Source organism: Alligator sinensis, unplaced genomic scaffold, assembly GCF_000455745.1.
Source record: "Alligator sinensis unplaced genomic scaffold, ASM45574v1 scaffold143_1, whole genome shotgun sequence".
In the NCBI taxonomy this organism is placed as follows: Eukaryota; Metazoa; Chordata; order Crocodylia; family Alligatoridae; genus Alligator; species Alligator sinensis.
Window position 1 is genome coordinate 1,013,722 of NW_005842156.1, and position 13,361 is coordinate 1,027,082.

General features: G+C 42.1%; 1 protein-coding gene across 5 annotated transcripts in view; it reads right to left on the minus strand.

Moving 5' to 3' along the window:
- The window catches only part of LRP2 (LDL receptor related protein 2), a 208,573-nt gene that overhangs the window by 97,056 nt on the left and 98,156 nt on the right, over nt 1-13,361 (minus strand). For all 5 annotated transcript variants that reach the window (XM_025206453.1, XM_025206452.1, XM_025206451.1 and 2 more), the window contains one exon: nt 10,347-10,513. In XM_025206453.1, the coding sequence (XP_025062238.1) occupies nt 10,347-10,513 (167 nt within the window). The remainder of the gene's footprint in view (nt 1-10,346; nt 10,514-13,361) is intronic.

Below are 13,361 nucleotides of genomic sequence, written 5' to 3' on the forward strand. Positions count from 1 at the left end.
CTGCTTATGCAGGGGGTCGGACTCGATGATCTATTGAGGTCCCTTCCGACCCTAACATCTATGAATCTATGAATCTACTATGTAGCATATAGTAATATATATAGTAGTGTGTATATGGTATGTATGTGCGTGTGTGTGTAATGTATGCATGTATATACATATAATGTAGAGTATTCATATAAAAAATAGAAAGTTGGAATGTTAACCTCTCTCAAATATATATATATATATATATATATATATATATATTATGTAAAAGAGCAAATGTTTTGAGCAAAACAGCTTTGATACAGTTAAAATACAATAAAGGAAAAGCGTGATATTTTTTTCCCCCCTCAGAATAAATTCAGGCTTTAAAAAACTTGTAATGTCAAGAAACTTGACATAGGCTATCTTTGCGATCCTGTTCAGTGTTGTTTCATGATTACAGACCATATGTATTTCTCACTCTACCTGCCAATCTTCACCTGATATTTAGCTATGCTATTTGAGGGAACCCTTATTTTACTTAGAGAACTTAAAATAATCTTATCAGGCTGTCATCTACAGAGATGAGTAAAATAGCTGTTCCTTGAGGGATTTTTTTCAGTTTGTGTCAACTTTACAGAAGCAATGTAGGGATGTGTGACAGCAAAATTTAGCTCACAGTTTACAAAGGGAGCAACCTAAAATTAATCAATTTATAATCTAGCAAAGATTCTGTGTAAATACTGGGTCCAGTTCATGGCTGAATTAAGCATGTATTTCTATGACTGGAGTAGACCGATGCCTGCTTTGGATTAGTTATATATCTGCCCAGCACTCTAAATCAGGAGACTGCAAAGCCTCATCTACCCCCAAAAAATTAGTAGGCATGTTTGCACATTGCTACCAGTGTTTAAATGCTATTATCAGGCATAACTAGAAATTTTAGCACAGGAGAATTGCTGTAGGGCATGCCAAACACCTAGGGAGAAGGGCATGTGCCAAGTACCAGAGACTGCACTTACATGTACATTTTTCTGTGGAGTAGACTAATTAGCTCCATAGTAAAGCATCACAGTCTACATGTGCACCAGTATTCATGCACAGTAAACTAGTTAACACTACCATAAGACAGTACTGAACAGTACTATCTTACATTGGAGTAATTAAGTATGAAAAAATGCTTGTGTAGACTGACTGCGGGCGTAAATTGTGCCCAGTAAGCCCAGGAATCAGGGGCCCAGACTCCTGCCTGATGCCTAGCTACACAGCTCTGTACTTTTGGCACGCTCATGCCCCAACCAGCCCCTCTAGCACCTGACACCACCACTTGGAACCTGGGGCTGACCCTCCGACGCCTGCTCCACCCTGGCTCAAATTGCTGCTGTCCTGGGCGCATGTGTAGATGCTGCACCCAAGAGCTTTGGATTTTATCACATCGCATTAATTGCAGATGCAGATGCACCCAGAGAGTCTTACCTGACCACAGAGACTCAAAGGTGGCAGCTGCTACTTCCAGGGCACGGTGTCTCTGCACAAAGGCTACTGCTGCCATGTAGGCTCCCAGGAAGGCCACCATTTTGGTGCCTCCTCTAAATTGGCACCCAAGAGTCATTCCCCAGGCACTCAACCCTAGCTATGCTACTGACTAGTGTAGATGTGTCTCAAGCACTTTCATTGGAAGCTTGCAATTCTAGGAAAATTAGGACCTAGAATTAGATTCAATACATCTACCAGCAAAAGTCCCAGCATAGGCAGGGCTCATATATTTTTCATCACATTTTCTAGTCTTTCTCTAATCGTTCATGGTGAAGTCACCTGAGCTCTAGCTTACAGCCTCAGTTGTTATTGTCATGAGGGAGAGAGGGACTAAGGCATGAATCACAGCTACAAAATGTTCTAGTGTAGACAAAGACGAAGTAACAAAGGCAACATGTAGTGATGAGGAAAAGCAGCAGTGGGGTGGTAGTTACAGAGACAATGAACAAGAGGGAAAAGGCTGACAATTTGCTAACTTAGTTTGATATGAGACAAATGCATTTTTATGAAAAGAGTTTACGATTTAAGGATTTGTGTAGATACACCTCTGGGGCTTCAGTTCTGTCAGGACTGGAAACAATGTGGGATTGCTCATAAGGCTCACCTGGAGGTTAAGGGTCTGGATTGGGAGGTAGTCTCATAATCACTTCTTTGTCCACCTGAGGCTGCAGACTGATTGAAATACAGCATTGACAAAACTCATTCCTCAGCTGCACAGCTGCCACTTATGTGAAGTGATACACTAGCCTGCAGCCTTCTACTGAACTGTCATACACCACTTGTAAAGTTCAGCTCTAGCTCTCGGTGAAGATCTGACAATATTTTTCAAACAGCAGCTAGAATCAAACAGACTCCTGAACACTGAGGTGCTTTTCTCTTGCATAATGAAAACTAGATTACATGCATACATTTAATAGTTTGTGGCAACTAGACACTGTGATCAATGACAAGGGTAAGTCAGTGATTAAAAGTAATTATTTGAAGTCTTTTGTTACTTAGAAAGGTGTATCTAAATATTTTTCCACTTGGTGTTATAACCAATATTATAGAAAACCAACAATACCCTTCCAGAAGTGTAGCACTGAATACATACAAAAAACTAGAACTCGTGGTTCCAAAATGATACCTTTTATTCGACCAACTGGAAAATGGCAAGAAAAGTTGGTCTAATAATAAAAGGTATCTTTTTGGAACCACGAGTTCTAGTTTTTTGTATGTCTTTTTGTCTCAGACCAACACAGCTACCAAGTACACCCCTGAAGCACTGAATACACAAGTTTCTCAAATAGCTGTGGTTACATGAGAATTAATATTTCTCTGCAACATAAAGGCATCCAAGGTAAAACACACCCACACCTTCTAATGCATTAGTGCACATGAGAAAATATGCAATACTTAACCTAATATTCCTTTTGACTCAGGTTGCCAGGCTTAGTCCTGATTCCTGTAAGAGTTTACACATGTACTTAACTATACATAACGTGGGTCAGATCCTTTGCTGCTGCTAGCTGTCACAGCTTCTCTGATTTCAACTGATCTACAACCGTTTACACACACAAAAGACCTGGTCCAAAGCATATTAAGTGCATGTGTAGAGCACTGTAGAGTGCGTGTCTTAATCTCTCATCGCCCACTCTAATCTGAAAAATTCAGATCAAAACTAATGGTCATTGTGGTATATGGAATGTACCTTTAGGGGGCCAGTAGTGGGATGACCCAGTCTCTCCCCCTGATGCCCTGTGGGTGTGGTTGTGGTGGTGGGTAGTTGTAGTTCTCCCTGCAAGCTGTGACCATGTGAGTTGCTAAATCCTGTTCCTAATAAAGATAAAGGTGTTTACCACCCCACCGGTCTCTGCTGAATGGTGACTCAAGGACAGAACGCCAAAAGGTATGGAGGTCTGAGTGAGTACCCCATCCCTGGAACCCAATGACATAGAGTAAACACTATATGGTGTCAGAAGTAACGTCTCTCTCAATGGAGTCACCAGCATCCTGATTAACAGGGTTACAGCTTTTATTCAAATAAAAAAAAAATGGAGCACTTCAAACCTCCACCAGCATTAACTTTTACTAGAAATCTTGGGGAGAATTGGAGGAGATGGGAATAGAAACTTCAATTATACCTTGTAGTCACAAAGGCTGAGGAAGAGGCAGAGGATTATAAAATTGCAGTCATGCTTCACTGCATTCGGGATAAAGCCCTAGAAATTTACAACAACATGCAAGGGGTGTTTGCAGACCCAAATAACAAAACTTTTACAAAGGTGTTTGCAGCATTCAGCATACTGCGAACCCAGAAAAAAACACTTGTCTTCGAAAGGTATCAGTTCTGGCAGCTTAGATACAATGAGGCTGCAGGCATAGATGATTTTGTTGCAGAGCTTAGAAGCAGAGCACAGCATTGAATTTGGGCTTGCTGAGGATGTCATGTTGAGGGACAAAATTGTCTTCATCATAACTGACTGCAAACTCAAAGAAAGGCTTCTGGAAAATCCCTTCCTCACCCTAGCACAGGCTGTGGGTATCTGCAGAGGAAGGCTCTCACAAGTGCTCAGGCCCAAGTTACGTCTGCAGAAGCAAGCTTGCATACAGCTGAGCAAAAGCAAAGCTGCCAGAGCACTTTGCAAAAACAAAGCAAGCCATCAGTGAAGTTTGCTCCACAGGTGGGCAATCAAACTAACAAAGGCAGAGTTTGCAGAAGGTGTGGAAGCATACACAAGCCTCAGTCCTTCCCAGCTTTTAGAGAAATTTGTTACAAATGCTCAGGAGTGAACCACTTTGCAAAAAATGTGCATATCAAAGAGAGAGACTCCAATATCTGCAAAAGCAGTCAGTACCCTATATGTCGGCACAGTGTCTGCAGGGCAGCTTTCACAGACCTTTGATAACCAGAATGCCTGGTATAGCAGTCATGATTGCTGGCTAGCCAGTTGCTTTTAAGTTAGATACTGGAGCAGAAGCAAACGCTATCCCAGCAGGTGTAGCAAAGGCATTGCAAGGCAAAGATTCCAGCTCATGTTACATTGGTTGCATTTGGCGGTGCATCAAACCACAAGGTACAATCATTGCACACTGCAAATTTGGTGCTAATGAATCTGATTTAACTTTTTATATAACAGACAATAGTGAGCCACCCATACATGGTAGGGATGGTATGCAGCACCTTAGACTATATCAGATGAGGTCATGGAATGGTTCTGACAGCACCTGCAACCAAGGTGGATCTTCTCAATCTATACCCGAACGTTTTTGAAGTTTTGGGCCTATTTCCTGGTACCCACCACATCTATGTCGACCTAGCGGTACCACACCACCCGGTACCCAGTGGTGCATGGGTGTAGAAAAATACCCTGTGCAAATTGAAGCCTGCCCTCGAAACGCTGGAAGCTGTAGGAGGCATTACAAAACTAAGCCCACACCCTAGGTCAATAGCCTTGTGATCACACAAAAGAAGGATGGTTCGTTATGACTTTGTCTAGACCCACAAGACCTCAACAAGGTAGTGCTGAGGCAGCACTTTCCAATTCCCGCTGTAGAAGATGTGCAGAAGAGCTTGTCAGGTAAGAAGCTGTTCACCATTCTTGATGAAAAGGATGGCTACTGGCAAGTCAAATTGGACAAGGAATCAGCAGAGCTGTGTCCCTTTAACACACCGGGGTAGTACCACTTCAGTCGCATTCCCTTTGGTGTTAAGTCAGCTAGCAAAGTATTCCAACAGAAGAATTATGAGTGCTTTGGTGACATTCTAGGAATCCACATAATCGCGGATAACATGCTACCAAAGAGAAGCATGACCCTATCCTGAAACAAGTCCTGGAGAGAGGACGTCTGAAAGAAATAAAGTTTAATAAGGACAAAATACAGTTGTTAGTCAACAACGTTAGGTATATGGACTCAAAAGATGGTGTCAAACCAGACAATGACAAAGTGGAAGCCATCAACAGGATGCCCTCTCCAACAGACAAAAAAGGCCTTCAGAGACTCCTCGGAACCAATACATTCCACGAGTCAAGCCTGATGACCCCTCTGAGAGCGCTTCTCAGGAATGACGTTATCTGGCAATGGGAACCCGAGCATCAAGCAGCCCTGGATAAGCTCAAGCAAAGCATCACAACAGCACCAACGCTCAAGTACTTCAACCCAGTAGAGCAGCTGGAAATCCAAGCTGATGTGTCCAAAGACGACTTAGGAGCATGTCTGTTTCAGCAGAATCAACCAATTGCATACGCTTTGAGGGCTCTAACACAATCCAAGAGAAGTTATGCGCAGATTGAAAAAGAACTTTTGGCAATTGTCTTCGCCATGACGAAGTTCCACCAATATGTGTATGGCACCCAGGTCTGGGTCCAGTTGGACCACAAACCCCTGGAAGCAATTTTTGCAAAGCCCACAGGAAAGGCTCCGGCATGGCTACAGAGGATGCTGTTGCAGCTCCAAAAATAGCACATCCAGATTCACTATACCAAAGGCAAAGACATGTTAGTGGCTGACACACTTTTTAGAGCCACAACACTCACTCCTCCTCCTGAACCTGATCTTTTCCACTCACAAAAGGTGATTCATGGTCTAACGGAAATGGAGCCACTCAGTGACCAGTTACTGCAGCAGTTACAGGAGCACTCAAAGTCTGACAAGGAACAAACCCTTAGAGTGCAACATCTTAATGGATGGTCTGTGACCCCAGCTGACTTCCTGCCCCTGGTGCAGGGGGTTGGACTCGATGATCTTCTGAGGTCCCTTCCAGCCTTAATGTCTATGAAATCTATGAAAAACAAGTCAAACCTGAAATAAAGCCCTACTGGCTTCTCAGAGATCAAATCCAGATTCAGGATGATTTGCTCATGATTGGGTTGAAAATAATCATTCCAAGTGGTGCAAGGACCAACATGATATTACTTCACTCGCCCCATCAATGCATACAAAGGTCAAAAACACGAGCTCAACAAATGATGTATTGGCCAAAAATGAATGCCCACAGTGAGCAATGGATTGTTAATTGTGCACCTTGTCAAGAGCTCCAACCCAATAATTGTAAAGAGCCCATGATCTCACATGAGATCCCAGACCTGCCTTGGCTAAAACTGGCAGTGGACATTTTTGACCTACAGGGACAGTCTTATTTGATCATAGTCAACTATTACTCCAAGTACTCTGAAGTTTTGCACCTACCAGACAAAACAGCTGGCATGGTAGTTGCCAAAATGAAGTCAGTGTTTGCTCACCATGGCATACCTAAACAAATTGTCTGTGATCACATGCCATTTGCAAGTCACATGGTGAAACAATTTGCGACTGACTGGGGCATAACCATTCCCCATTCTAGCCTAGGTTTCTCACAATCCAATGGTCAGGCTGAATGCACAGTTCAGACCATCAAATCAATGTTTAAGAAGACTTTGCAGGACAGCTCTGATCTATAGCTGGCTTTACTTAATCTGAGGAACATGCCCATTACCAGTCTTGAGTATGCTCCAGCGCAGCTTCTGATGGGGAGACTTTTGCGCAGTCCCCGCCTGCTACAACGGTGGTGCTAACTCCTCGACTACCACTGAATGCCTCCCACAAGTTGCAGAATCTTCAAAGGCACCAAAAGGACCACTAGGACTTCACGGCTGCATTCTTGCCACCTCTACAAGAGGGGGAGAAAGTAAGGATGCAAACAAGTACAGGTTGGACACCAGCGCCCATCACAGCAAAAAGGGATAAGCCGCTCTCCTACATAGTTAAAACTCCCAGTGGTAATGTCTACAGGAGGAACAGAAGACACTTAAGAAAGGATTAACCACCAGTACCAGCAGAACACGTTGATGTACCTCAAGAGACGGCAGCAGAACAAACTTCAGAAGAAGAACCAGACCACCACAAGCAAGTGTTTCATCATATTTCAGAGACTCCACCAGTACCCACAGAGGAACCTGATGACATCACGCAAACTAAGAGGGGACGTGCGGTGAGACTGTCTGTGAAGTACAAGGACTATATAATGGGATAGCAGTAAAGGTTAGACCCCACCGGTGAACCAAATGCTAGCAACCTCTGGCTCCATGATCCTCAAACGTTCTATGTTAAAGTAGCACCTGATGAACATCCAACTATTTAAGCGGGAGCTCCCAAAATAAAGAAGGGGGATATGGTATATGGAATGTACCTTTAAGGGGCCAGCAGTGGGATGACCCAGTCTTTCCCCCTGATGCCCTGTGGGTATGGTTTGTGGTGGTGGGTAGTTGCAGTTCTCCCTGCAAGCTGTTAGCACGTGATTTGCTGAACCCTGTTCCTAATAAAGATAAACCTGTTTACCACTCCACCGGTCCCTGCTGAATGGTGACTCAAGGACAGAGCCCCAAAGGTATGGAGGTCTGAGAGAGTACCCCATCCCTGGAAGCCAATGGCATAGAGCAAACACTATAGTCATATACCTCTGTGAAATGATCAATATTATGTATGAAGCCTAAGATCTTTCTGAACAGAAGAGAATGTATAACTTTGGTTTATACTGGACTTCTCTATAGCAGAGGGAAGGGAATAAACATGATGTGTTCCACACAATATGCTGTGATTTCACAACCAAAACATTTTTCCACCATAAATTGCTGCTGTTTTAAAGCTCAAAAAATTGTCTGAAATAAATAAGCTAGCCAAGTTTCTTTTCCCAGAAACTGAGGTGATAATTGCTTCATTGTGGGCTTCACTCTAGAAAATGCTGAGAGTAAAGAATCTCAGCCAGCAATGTGCTTTGGTATAAACTTAAGCACATGAGTAATCCCAGGATCTTCAATGGGGCTGCTCAGAGGTTTAATGTTAAGAACACATCTAACTGCCTTGCTGGACTGGAACCGGACTGCTCCCCAACTCAGAATCAAGGTCTGCTGAAACTCAGTAGATTAGTAACTATTTGAATTTGATTTTAGTTAGCAGACAAGCATTAGAAATTCTATCTGTGTTGTTTACTACTTGCTATGTTTTTGTATTCTGGCTGGATGAAAATACAAGCAATTGAAACCAAAAAGAACTTTTTGGACTCTTGGATAAATGGTTGCCTCTTAAAGCAGGGGACTAGATTTAAAAGCTTAAGAGGGCCATTTCAGTAATATGCTCCTACATACAGAAGCATGGGAATTGAAAATGAGGCCTTGATCCTGCGAAGACTTACACAGGGTTTTAAACATATAACAGTCTTCTAGATCTGGGCTTTGGTTTCCAGGAATATCAAACTAATGCACTGTTCACACAGCTGTGAAATTCACCTTCTGTGGCTATTCTGTGGCCAGAAAAACTTGACTACTTGAACATTCATGTGAAAGGAAACTCAAAAAGTGCATAAATAGGTCAATCAAATTAATTTGAAAATATATATGCATATTGTCAAGGGACAACTGTACTACTTGTCCCTTTTCTTCTTCACTGTGAAAATATTTTTATTTCTGAAGAAACCTGTAAAAAATACATGACAAAAATTAAATAAATAGGAATTGTTACTATTTCTTTAGCAGGGAAAAGCCTAAACAAATGTTAGTGTGGGTAGAGGATGAGAAAGTAATGTGAATAATTTGTTGTACAGCATAGTATACAGGAACTCCTAGCTAACACCATGCTTCCAGAACTGAGCACAGAATAAAAGTTAAAGAGGGGGTCTCCATGGCATAACTGGTTAGTTGCTCACTCAGTAGACTCCTTGCTAAGTCCTTTTCAGAGGTTTCCTCAGACCTTTCTCAGATAGGCTTCTACCCTGCAAAAACTAGGAAATGTTGTTGTTGTAAGATGACCTTAAAGAGAAGGCGTTTTTATTAGCTCAGCAGGAGCAGTTATTAAAGTGGTTCTGTCAATTAAAATGTAGACATTTTTTTTCAATAGCAATTAAAGCTATTTTCAAAATATTATCTTTCCCCAGAGCCTCCTGTTGTTTTTCCTAACATGTTTTCCTGCTTTTAAAATATATATATGCTTCTCTATTGTGCTGCATCATAAAAGGAGCAACAGCCAGACTGAGACCCAGTCCTGAAAACGTGTGTATACGACAAGAGTTGTCAACCAGGGGTACGCAAACCCCTGGGGGTACATGGGAAGACCCCAGGAGGTATGTTGCAGTGGCATGGAGAAGCGGGGGGAGGGTCCAGCAGCACTTTGCACCGCCGCATACTACTGGTGCTTTTGTTTTCCATTTCCCTCCCCCTCCCCTACCGTTGTTGACTGGCCACTGGGTGACCCTCCATCCCGGCTGCCAATTGGCCACCAGGCCCTCCCCCTCCCCACCACTCATTGACCGGCTGCTGGGGGACTCCCCGCTTCTCGACTGGCTGCCAGGGGTACACCGAACAAAAAGATTGAAAACCCCTGGTATATGACTATATTTACTCTGATAAGTATATGAGTATCTTCACTCTAATGAATAGTCCATTGAATTCAATGCAACTACTCATAAAGATACCCACCTGTTTACGCAATATTTAGCCTTAACTAAATATACAGGAGAAACAGAGAAGATGATCATATGCAAAGTATTGGGAAACATTTCTCATAAGATTTCTGATATTTCCTGCTGGTAGTTCTGACTGGACCAGGAGTAGCATAAAAACATCATGGATGTTTCAATCCTTTGCTTTTCACTGGACCAAGAAGTGCAAAGCCAGACAACAATGAAAAATAATATAAAAAGGGAAACAGACTTCTTTAATCTACACCAGAAAAATTTTAAAAAGAAAACAAATCAATAAGAACACTTTTGTCAGTTATAGTTGATGTAATTATTATTGGAACATTAGTATGTTTAAAAAAGTAGACAAAACACAATTTTTAAATGGGTGATATTTCTTGATTGCACATTTTAAGCATAAGTTTTAACTTACTGGATTTTCAACCCAATAGATCATCTGTTCTGAGTCATCAAAGTCAACATCAACACCATTCTGAACCCCAGCTATTGGAACCATGGCATCATTGGTCTTCTCCTCTGGGTTCAGAGAAAGCCCATAAATTATATTATCTCTTACAGCAATTAGGAATGGTTGTTCAACTGTGAAAAGAGCATAATTTAAATCAAAATACTGTTATAATATATTTCATTTCATCCAGTCAAGAAAAAGTCATGCTATACAATTGGTGTTGTCTGCTAATTTAGGACTAGGCTGTAAATACTTAGGGCACTTAGGACAAGCTTTAAAAAACAAGTATTACTGATTATCCTAACAGGATGTTTAGGCTTCTTAATCAGTGCAGTAGAAGAGATAAGAGGATCTCCCACTTAACTCATTAAAATGATGGATATAAGTAAATTTACTCAAGGGCATAAAGATTTGCAGATTATTCCCCAATTCAGCAAAATACTTAAATTTGGGCTTAACTCTATACGAGTACTCTCATCTGTATTCAGCAGTTCACATGGAGAGGAATCTTCAGGAGTGCCCAAAAGCACATCTACATTGGCTCTGTACCATTCCTAAGGCAGCTGTGAAAAAACTAAGTCCTGCCTCCCTGCCAACACCTGCAATTGTCAAACCGAACCTGAGGCAGTGAAGATGCCCCTGTACCACTGCTCTCAAGATCTGCCTCAAAAACCCTTGAGTGAAGAGGTAGAAGACTCCCTGGAGAATCCTCAAAACCACAATTTCTGAGTTTGAAGCAGGTGGAGCAGAAATGACTTAAAACGGGCAAGTCACTACATTTTCAGCATTAACATAACCTTCCCCATTTCTGTCTGATACCTCCATTCTTAAGCCACCCAGAAAAATTGAAACATTTCCATCTTTTAATATCAAAATCACAAAACATAAAGAAACTGCAGAAACTAAATTCATGATCAAAACTTCCAATGCCACTTGTAAAAGAAGAAAATGGGCAATGTGGAAAATTATACTTTTCATCCATATAAGTTTAACCATATTAGACATACCAGTTCCTTATGGCGAGTACACCAATATCACTGTGTTGAAAAGCACACTATGCAACAAAAGTGTGCATAGCTTAGTTTAATCTTTTTGTTGGCAGAGTAACCTAAACAATGTCAACACAGATTAGAATCATAATAAATCTCTGAAGAAAAATGGCAAATGCTATTCTTTTATAATCATTAGCAATAATTAAAATCTTTCACCATGAAAAGAATCAGCAACATGGTATAATGCCCTTTGCTGATAAGATCTGACCTGTAGCAATTCCACTACATAAGTAAAATCTGAAGAATTTGTCTATATGCAGGTTTTGAATGTATCGCAGAAGTTTTAACTAAACAGTGACAAGAAGCCTGCACGGATTAAAATGACCTGAAATACTACTGTTCACACAAGCAAATTTCTTTTTGCTTATATAATTATATGTACTGATCAGTTCTTGAATTTAGAAAAAAGTTGAATGGTCTAGGAAGTAAGACTAAGACATTTCAAATACTTCAAAGCTTTGACTAAATGCAGTGGCCCAGAACAGAACTGGATCCCACAAATATTTGCACACACACACATACACATACCAGATGCAAGCATGCATGCACACATGCACACAGAGCATTTCATAGGCCTGTGCTTGATCACAGCTACCTTTTATTTTTTTCATCACGTTCCCTATAACCCCAGCTTTGCACAGACTAAAGAGCATAGTACTCATTTAACATCTTCACCAATGATGTAGACCATGGAGTCAGAAGCGGGCTGGCCAAGTTCACCTACGACACCAAACTCGGGGGTAAAGCATCCACACCTGAGGACAGGAGGGTGATCCAGGCAGATCTTGACAGGCTCATGAAATGGGAGGATGAGAACCGGATGGTGTTTAACACCGAAAAATGTGTTTTTCCTCCACCTTGGGAGGAAAAACCTACAGCATGCTTATAGGCTCAGCAGTGCTACGCTGGTCAGCACTATAGATGAAAGGAACTTTGGGGGTCGTGACTGACCACAAGATGAACATGAGCCTTCAATGTGATGCTGCGGCTAGTAAAGTGAGCAAAACGCTGGCTTGCATCCATAGGTGCTTCTCAAGCAAATCCCGGGATGTCATTCTCCCCTTGTACTCGGCCTTGGTGAGGCCACAGCTGGAGTACTGCGTCCTGTTTTGGGCTCCACAATTCAAAAATGATGTGGAGAAGCTGAGAGAGTCTAGAGGAGAGCCACGCGCATAGTCAGAGGTCAGGAAAACAGACCTTATGATGAGAGGCTGAGAGCCATGGGACTCTTCAGCTTGGAAAAGCGCAGGCTCAGGGGCAATCTGATGGCCACCTACAAGTTTATCAGGGGTGTTTACCAGTATCTGGGGGAACGTCTGTTCACCAGAGTGCCCCAAGGGATGACAAGATCGAACGATTACAAATTCCGCCACGACTGATTCAAGCTGGACATAAGGAAGAACTTCTTTACTGTCCAAGCCCCCAAGGTTTGGAATAGACTGCCACTGGAGGTGGTTCAAGCACCCACTTTGAACGCCTTCAAGACACATTTGGATATTTATCTTGCTGGGATCCTATGATCCCTGCTGACTTCCTGCCCCTGGGACAGGGGGCTGGACTTGATGATCCTTCAGTGTACCTTCCAGCCCAAATGTCTATGGAAATTTCCATGAGTAGTTCTCATTATGATAATAAATCTTACTGATAAATGTGTGTTGTGTTTCAAATTAAACACACATTGTTTAATAATAGTTTTATCGTTGCTAATGGTACAGGTAAATCAACATCACTCTCTGAAGAAGAAGGACCCGGGCAACTATAGGCCAGTCAGTCTCACCTCCATCCTTGGCAAAGTCTTTGAAAAAATTATCAAGGCTCACATTTGCGAGAGCCCGGCAGGACAAATTATGCTGAGGGGAAACCAGCACGGGTTCATAGCAGGCAGATCATGCCTGACTAATCTAGTCTCTTTTTATGACCAGGTTAC